The 9602-nt window shown below is 47.1% G+C and overlaps 1 protein-coding gene and 1 pseudogene across 2 annotated transcripts; both read left to right on the forward strand.

The window, feature by feature from the left end:
• The first annotated feature begins 5659 nt into the window (after positions 1-5659).
• Positions 5660-6522, forward strand: LOC310874771 (stomatin-like protein 2, mitochondrial; annotated as a pseudogene). The gene has a single exon. The product of its transcript is annotated as a stomatin-like protein 2, mitochondrial (transcript).
• A 931-nt stretch (positions 6523-7453) lies between these two features.
• Positions 7454-8509, forward strand: LOC310874772 (kelch domain-containing protein 3-like; the record flags this gene model as incomplete). The annotated part of the gene is made up of 1 exon (XM_083787634.1): positions 7454-8509. One exon carries the CDS (start codon positions 7454-7456, stop codon positions 8507-8509), a length of 1056 nt encoding a protein of 351 aa, XP_083643760.1.
• Between the last annotated feature and the right edge of the window lie 1093 nt (positions 8510-9602).

Below are 9602 nucleotides of genomic sequence, written 5' to 3' on the forward strand. Positions count from 1 at the left end.
TTGCATCTGTTTGTGGGTGTGTGAGAGTAGTACAATGTCATCCGCGAAGTCGAGGTCTTCCAGGTGTTCTGTGAGACTCCATTGGATGCCGGTCTTTTTATTGTGGGTTGTTTGTTTCATGGTCCAGTCGATGCACAGGAGGAAAAGGAAAGGGGAAAGCAGGCGGCCCTGTTTCACCCCAGTGAGCACTGTGAAAGATTCTTGTGCATATCCCTGGTGGAGCACTTGGCATTGCATGTCCTGATATGTGTTCTTAATGATGGTTATGGATTTTGGGGGGATTCCATAGTTTGTCATTAGGTCCCACAGCAGCTTCCGGTCTACACTGTCGAATGCCTTTTCAAAGTCGATGAAATTGACATAGGTAGGTGTGTTCCACTCTATGGATTGCTCGATTATGATCCTGAGGGTAGCAATTTGGTCACTGCATGATCTTCCGCTCCTAAAACCAGCTTGGTTTTCTCTCAGTTCGTCATCGACCCCCTTTCGCAGTCTCTCTAGGATAATGCGATTGAGCACTTTGCCTGGTGTTGATAGCAGCATGATCCCTCGGTAGTTGTTGCAATCCCTGAGGTCTCCTTTTTTAGGAATAATAGCGATAAGACCGCCCTTCCAGTCTGCTGGTATGCTTTCCTCTTCCCATATGTTTTTAATTAGCTGGTGTAGCATGGTGGTTGATGTTTCAAGATCCGCCTGTAGGGCCTCCGCGGGGATGTCGTCTGGCCCTGTTGCCTTGCCATGTCGTAGTGCCCTAATGGCCTTCTTTACCTCAGTTCTTGTTGGGGGGGGGGGGGGGTACAGTTGATGTCGAGCAGGTGTGCTGCTGGTGGTATTTCTATCACTTGAGAGTGAGTACGTCTGTCTCTCGCCCCCAATCCGTCTCTCTCTCTCTCTCTGTCTCTCTCCCCGTCCGCCCACGTCCGTAAAGTCCCGTTTCTCTCTGCCTCGTCTGCGTAAACAAGTAGGGATGCACCGATCCGATACTCGTATCGGAGATCGGCGCCGATCCAGGCTAAAATTCTAGATCGTGTATCGGATCGGTGGCCGATCCATTATCCGATCCGATCCGATAATTATGTGTAATTACAGTATGAAAACAACTCTACCTCCTCTGTGACACAGCAGTGTAGTATTGACAGTATAACATGTGGAATGCAGCCAGGCTAGCCTGCGCACACATTAACCTGGTCTAATTGTTGCACAGTTATTTAATAAATAATTCAGTGCATTTATATCTGTGTTTGTTACATTTTGTTTTACAAAGTTGGGAAAGTAATGTTTAAGTCAAGCCTTGATGTTGCCTTACACAAAATAATGATTCCAGACTCCACACAGTGAGGCATACAGCTTAATTGGTTATTACGTTTCTTTGTGTAGATCTGAGCTGTAGAACAGAAGTATTGATATAAAAATGTACTTAAAGTATACCAAAAGTACCCATTGTGCAGAAAGTCCCATTTTCAAGTTTAAGAAATAACTCAAAATCAAAAAATATTTAAGCTGACCATTGTCAACTAAAACTAGACTAACACTTAAGCCGTTCAGATATCTAAAATATGAATAAAATGGAATTTTATTCAACGGTCTATGATTAAAACTAAATCTAAATTTGCTGTCAAAATCAACACTACTTCAAGCACACTCGAGCAAGAGCTTAGTGTTATTAATTAGGAGTTGGGGGAGAACCTCACCATTGGAGTGAGAATGCCTTGCCGTTGCCCTCTAAAAACGACATAAATATATCCTCTAAATGTTGTCAATAATAAGATGAAAGCATTGCTGTCCGTCCATGGTAAACTTTGTGCGGACAACGCACTTTTAACATCCAAGGCAGAGACGCCGGCGGAAAAGGAGTCTCAGAGGTACCAGAAAAAGGGAGTGCATTCTTCGCGGCAGCGGCAATCAGACGCAACGCTGTCGGGGGGGGGGGGGGGGGGGGGGGGAGGGGCGGCAGCTGCCCGGGTAGGTGGATGGATTATGACAGTTCTGTACTGTCGCTCCGTTCGGCAGCCGCCGTAATTGCCGGTTAACGGCCGCGGCGTTGCCGGGAGAAGGGTCTGCAGCTGCCGGGGAAACTGGGGGGGTTACGACAGTTTGGGTCCGACATGCGTTGTGTCGTGCTTGCGGTTATGGTTAGGGTTTGGGGTAGACATGCGCTGTGTCGTGCTTGCGGTTATGGTTAGGGTTTGGGCTAGAGTGTCGGTCTGATGGCGCCGAGAAGCACTATTACCGCGGGTGTTCCGTGGCAGATGCCGCTGCCGGAACATGCACTCGCTCTCTCTCAGAGGTGCAGACTCCCCCACGTTGAGAACCTGCAGTGCTTTTAGACCAATGACATCAACAGGTCTTTTGGCTTCCCTGATTGGCCGACGCAACACGTCGGCTGCACGGATTGGCCGTAGGCTTCACGTGACCTTTGTACCGCTGTAGCGATATAAGAGGTAGCGTGCGGCAGAGATGGAACTGCATTCTGAGGCAGTGAAGAAAATTCTGACGATAGAATGATGCGCTGGACCGTCCATCTGAAAGGAGTAGCAATGGGAAGCCATGCAGCTGTGGTGCTGCAGGACGAGCTGTACTGCTTTGGAGGAGACAGTGATCACATTGATGTTCACATCTTCAACACGGTGTCTTTATGCTGGAGGAAGTTGACCCCTGCATTGACCCCTGGGAGAGGAGAACACCGCCTTGAGCAGGTTCCATCCCGTCGCTGGGGCCACACAGCCGTGCTGGTAGAAGATACAGTCTTCCTCTGGGGAGGCTACTGGAAAGGGAAGTGGTATGTGCTTCATGCATTTGATGTTGACGTCCACAGATGGTTCAAACCCAGGGTTTCTGGGACTGTTCCAGAGGCGAGGTGTCGCCACTCAGCCTCTGTCTTGGGGAAGGCCATATTTATCCATGGAGGATTCACCCACATCACTGGATACACTAATGACACGTACAAGTTGGACACCAGCACAATGGTCTGGACTTTAATTGAGACCAGAGGAACTCCACCCACTGCTTCTGACCGTCACTCTTCCACCATCATTGAGGCAAAGATGTTTGTATTTGGGGGAGTGGTCGGTTTTAGTGGTCAGTTGTGCAACGACATCAGAGTGTTTGAGACAGAGACCAACCACTGGGTGAACATTCCTTCTGCACAGCATCTTCCAGAAGAACGCTGTTGTCATTCAGCATTCACCTACAATGGAGAGCTGTACATATTTGGTGGCTTCGATAATAATAACCAGGACCTCAATGATCTGTGGAAATTCAGTCCAAAGACCTTCTCCTGGAAGAAGGTTGAGCCCAAGGGACCCTGTCCAATGTATAACATGTGCTGTTGCATGGTGGGAGATCGGATCATCCTCTTTAGAGGATTACAGGGAGACAACAATCCTGCTGATGAGATGTACATTTTGGATTTGAGTCCTACTCTTAAGACGTTATGCAAGCTAGCATATACTCAGTACAGACTGGATCAGTCTGAACTCCCACACAACATCAGGTGGGAACTGGCAGCCATGACAACCAACAATAACAACGACATAAAAGTGTGCCTATGATAAATAAAAATATGATAATTAAATTATTACAACCGCGTGTCCTAAGAAGTAACAAAAAACACTCTCACAACTGCATAAACTCCTATACCTACAGAAACTAATCAACCCTCCCAAACAAAATCGCCACCTCAGATCTGCAAATAAATTCCTAGTCAAGGTTCCTAACACTAATCTAGGAACCCCTATGGGGGGAAATGGAAAATATAAAAACTTGAATAGCACTTTGACAAAAAAACCTCCTAAATCCACTTTAGCTGGATTTTTTATTTCTTTTTTTTTCTCCATTTCCTGAAAGATGAAATTGTTGGTAGTTGGGTGGTTTCTTCCAGAGAGCAGAGATATTAAGAATAACTAGAACAACATGTCAAGGAGATTCAGCAACTCTTTGTATTTGGTCGTACAGAACAGAGCTGCTCTCCTATAAACTCATCATCCACGGATTAGGAGGAGTGATGGCACAGTTTATTTTTTTGTTATTGTTCTTAACCCATTTTGAGCGGAAAATCCATTTTGGTGTTAGCATTATGTTATGCTTTAGCTATTGAAAAATAGCAGATCTACAAGTTATACAAGCTTGTAGGTCTGCTATTTTTGAAAAATCAAAAAACTGTCAGGATGTAGAAAGGAAATAAAGGAAAGGTACTATGTTTACCCAGGGTGGTCGGGTCTAATAATGCTGCTATAATGCTACTGTAATTACCTTAGAGTATATATGAATAGAGACGGCACCCAGAGGAAACCCTGAGGCGAAATGGACATAGTGGCCGAATGAAGGTATTGCAGCCTGGCCCCAAACACATGAACGCGCTGGTCCATTGACTATCATTGTGCACGTTCACGACGGCAGCACGCTCGTCCACGTTTGTGCGCATTCGTGCACGTTCAACGGCAGCGCGTTCATGTGTTTGGGGCAAATCCATCCCAGAATGCAGTCTGTTCCTACCCGGAAGGAGGAGTGAATCCGCCTCATGCGCTTTTGAGCAACTTAATGCAAGTGGATGGAAGGAGAACTCTGATGCCATCTCTATTCATATATACTCTAAGGTAATTACAGCAGCAGATTGAGTCGGGCTCCCTAAACTCAACAGACGCCTGGAGCTTTTGTGACAGTAAGGCGGGTCACCAGAGTCAAGTCTTTTGTGACAGTAAGGCGGGTCACCAGAGTCAAGTCTTTTGTGACAGTAAGGAGGGTCACCAGAGTCAAGTCTTTTGTGACAGTAAGGAGGGTCACCAGAGTCAAGTCTTTTGTGACAGTAAGGCGGGTCACCAGAGTCAAGTCTTTTGTGACAGTAAGGAGGGTCACCAGAGTCAAGTCTTTTGTGACAGTAAGGAGGGTCACCAGAGTCAAGTCTTTTGTGACAGTAAGGCGGGTCACCAGAGTCAAGTCTTTTGTGACAGTAAGGCAGGTCACCAGAGTCAAGTCTTTTGTGACAGTAAGGCGGGTCACCAGAGTCAAGTCTTTTGTGACAGTAAGGCAGGTCACCAGAGTCAAGTCTTTTGTGACAGTAAGGCGGGTCACCAGAGTCAAGTCTTTTGTGACAGTAAGGAGGGTCACCAGAGTCAAGTCTTTTGTGACAGTAAGGCGTGTCAACAGAGTCAATCCCGCACCCTGTTGTCCCCATCAGCGATGCTCATCCCACTCAAACACCAAATGCCCCCCCCCCCCCCCCCCTGACTCCTGTCACGCCCACCCCAACTCGCCCCCTGTGAGCTTGCATCCTGTATCCCATTAAGACCGGGAAAGCATCCGTGTCATTTTAAAATATTTGAGACATTTTTTGAAAATGTTCAATTATGTTTTAATAAAATATTTTGAGATCATGTACGTCTGACTCCAACATTAGGAGCTCTGGTCTGATGATGACACAAACCGATGACGTCATACATTACAAAACTGATTTGTGCAGAAACATGCATCAGTGGACTACATTTGCCGTTGAAGGACATATTTATCTGCGCACATTTCTCTCTCAAATGGCAATTAGCAGATGCATAAGATTAGCAGATGCATAAGATTAGCAGATGCATAAGAAGCAAATATTTGAGTTAAAAAAAACGTTCGCTGTGGAGTGCGTGCGCAGCGGTGGAGGAGACAGCAGGACAAAGCGTGTGTTGGTGTTCATGATAATCAATAAAAAAACAACACAAACAATTACCACGTATTAAAATAACTCTTCAGCACATCCATGGTTCAAACAAACATGCTGCGGGCGTTGTGTCGAACCAGCGGAGCACTTCATCTTCTGAAGCATTCCCAGCGGACCGTGCCCAGGTTTGGGGGGACAGCAGCCCAACAGAGATTGGCTTCCTCACTGCCCATGAACACCGTTGTCAAGTTTGTGCCACAGCAGGAGGCCTGGGTAGTGGAGAGGATGGGGCGCTTTGATCGCATCTTAGAGCCGGGATTGAACTTCCTCATTCCCATATTGGACAGTGCTCGTTACGTGCAGAGTCTTAAAGAGATTGTCATAGACGTCCCAGAACAGTCAGCTGTATCGCTAGATACTGTAATGTGACACTACATATTGACGGAGTCCTCTATCTGAGGATTTTGGATCCACATAAAGCTAGTTATGGTGTAGAGGATCCAGAATATGCCGTCACGCAGCTTGCACAGACCACCATGCGTTCAGAGCTCGGAAAGCTCACCCTGGACAAAGTATTCAGGGAAAGGGAGAACCTCAATTCCCAGATAGTCCACTGCATCACTGAGGCATCAGATGACTGGGGGATCCGCTGCCTCCGTTACGAAATCAAAGACAACCAGGTTCCGCCTCGTGTCAAAGAGTCCATGCAGATGCAGGTGGAGGCCGAGCGCAGGAAGAGAGCCACAGTCCTGGAGTCTGAAGGGACCAGGGAGGCACACATCAACGTGGCTGAGGGCCACAAGCAGGCTCAGATCCTGGCCTCCAACGACATTAAAAAACAAGCAGTAATGCAATACAGTGAGGACATGAATAACAAAAAATAAAATATCAATTAAAAGCAATGTTGTAGAAGTGGGTCTTGAGCTGTGCTATACAAATGTCTACAGAGGCTGCCTGACGAAGGTACAGTGGGAGCTTGTTCCATGCCGACGGCCTGTAGAAGCAAAAAGCTCCTTCCCCGTATTTTTTAGTTGCCATTTTTTTAGGCAAAGCGAGCAGGCCAGCAGTGGAAGACCTTAGGGGGCGGTTTGGGACATATTTAGGCAGGCAGTCATGTAGGTAGGAAGGTGCGAGACCATTGAGAGCTTTATACACGAGTAAAATAATTTGAAAATCAATCCTAAAAACAACCGGAAGCCAGTGCAGTGATGCCAAAACTGGAGTAATATGTTCTCTCATCTTAGTTCTAGTTAAAACTCTGGCTGCTGCATTTTTATGACAGTTCCGTTCCGCTGTACTGTCGCTCCGTTCGGCAGCCGCCGCAATTGCCGGTTAACGGCCGCGGCGCTGCCGGGAGAAGGGTCTGCAGCTGCCGGGGAAACTGGGGGGGGGTTATGTCAGTTTGGGTCCGACATGCGTTGTGTCGTGCTTGCGGTTATGGTTAGGGTTTGGGTCCGACATGCGCTGTGTCGTGCTTGCGGTTATGGTTAGGGTTTGGGGTAGACTACTGTCGGTCTGATGGCGCCGAGAAGCACTATTACCGCGGGTGTTCCGTGGCAGATGCCGCTGCCGGAACATGCACTCGCTCTCTCTCAGAGGTGCAGACTCCCCCACGTTGAGAACCTGCAGTGCTTTTAGACCAATGACATCAACAGGTCTTTTGGCTTCCCTGATTGGCCGACGCAACACGTCGGCTGCACGGATTGGCCGTAGGCTTCACGTGACCTTTGTACCGCTGTAGCGATATAAGAGGTAGCGAGAGAAGGAAGAGACGGAACTGCATTCTGAGGCAGTGAACAGAATTCTGACGATAGAATGATGCGCTGGACCGTCCATCTGAAAGGAGGAGTAAAGATTTACCGCCCGGCAGCTGTGGTGCTGCAGGACGAGCTGTACTGCTTTGGAGGAAACGGTGATCACATTGATGTTCACATCTTCAACACGGTGTCTTTATGCTGGAGGAAGTTGACCCCTGCATTGACCCCTGGGGGAGGAGAACACCGCCTTGAGCAGGTTCCATCCCGTCGCTGGGGCCACACAGCCGTGCTGGTAGAAGATACAGTCTTCCTCTGGGGAGGCTGCTGGGGATTGAAGTGCTACAATGTGCTTTATGCATTTGATGTGGACACCCACAGATGGTTCAAACCCAGGGTTTCTGGGACTGTTCCAGAGGCGAGGAGGGGCCACTCGGCCTGTGTGTTGGGGAAGGCCATGTTTATCCATGGAGGATTCCCCCAGATGACTAATGACTTGTACAAGTTGGACACCAGCACAATGGTCTGGACTTTAATTGAGACCAGAGGAACTCCGCCCCCTGCTTCTGACCGTCACTCCTCCACCATCATCGGGACAAAGATGTTTGTATTTGGGGGAAGGATCAGGGGTCAGTACTACAACAACATCAGAGTGTTTGACACAGAGACCAACCTCTGGCTGAGCACACCTTCTGCACAGCTGAGTCCAGAAGAACGCTGTTGTCATTCAGCATTCACCTACAATGGAGAGATGTACATATTTGGTGGTTTCGATAATAATTTACAGGACCTCAATGATCTGTGGAAATTCAGTCCAAATACCTACTCCTGGAAGAAGGTTGAGCCCAAGGGGAAAGGACCCTGTCCAATGTATAACATGTGCTGTTGCATGGTGGGAGATCGGATCATCCTCTTTGGAGGATTACAGGGAGACAACAATCCTGCTGATGAGATGTACATTTTGGACTTGAGTCCTACTCTTAAGACGTTATGCAAGCTAGCATATACTCAGTACTGTCTGGATCAGTCTGAACTCCCACACAACATCAGGTGGGAACTGGCAGCCATGACAACCAACAATGTCAACGACGACGACATAAAAGTGTGCCTACGATAAATACAAATATGATAATTAAATTATTACAACCGCGTGTCCTAAGAAGTAACAAAAAAAACACTCTCACAACTGCATAAACGGACACACTCCTATACCTACAGAAACTAATCAACCCTCCCAAACAAAATGGCCACCTCAGATCTGCAAATAAATTCCTAGTCGAGGTTCCTAACACCAATCTAGGAACCCCTACGGGGGAAAATGGAAAATATAAAAACTTGAATAGCACTTTGACAAAAACCTCCTAACTCCACTTTAGCTGGATTTCTTTTTTTTTTTTTTTTTTCATTTCCTGAAAAATGAAAATGTTGGTAGTTGGGTGGTTTCTTCCAGAGAGCAGAGATATTAAGAATAACTAGAACAACATGTCAAGGAGATTCAGATACTCATGGTATCTGGTCGTACAGAACAGAGCTGCTCTCCTATAAACTCATCATCCACGGAGTAGGAGGAGTGATGGCACAGTTTATTTTTTTGTTATTGTTATTAACCCATTTTGAGCGAAAAATCCATTTTGGTGTTAGCATTATGTTATGCTTTAGCTATTGAAAAATAGCAGATCTACAAGCTCATAGCGCGGCACCGAGTGGCGCGCTATGAGCTTGTAGGTCTGCTATTTTAGAAAAATAAAAAAACTGTCAGGATGTAGAAAGGAAAGAAAGGAAAGGTATTATGTTTACCAAGGGTAACTGGACTAAGCTCAAGAACTTGTTTTTACAGCCAGGCCCTGCTCATAGAACATTTCATGGTAGGGGTTCAATGCCATGTCCAAGGGCACTTCAGCGGTGGTAATTTTAACGTGCCGGTCTGGCGATACGAACTATAGCGACCTTTCCGATATCAAGACCGAGCTCCGCAAACCGTTCGGCCACCGCTGCCCTAAAGACATTTTTTTTAGAATCTGATCTCCGGTCAGAATGGGTTAATAATACAGCCACAGCCGTTCTCCGTCTGTCTCTCGCCCCCAATCCGTCTCTCTCTCTCTCTCTCTCTCTCTCTCTGTCTCTCTCTCTCTATCTCTCTGTCTCTCTCCCCGTCCGCCCACGTCCGTAAAGTCCCGTTTCTCGCTGTCTCGTCTGCGTAAACAAGTTAA

Source organism: Protomyctophum parallelum (assembly GCF_964188405.1).
Source record: "Protomyctophum parallelum genome assembly, chromosome: 17".
NCBI lineage: Eukaryota > Metazoa > Chordata > Actinopteri > Myctophiformes > Myctophidae > Protomyctophum > Protomyctophum parallelum.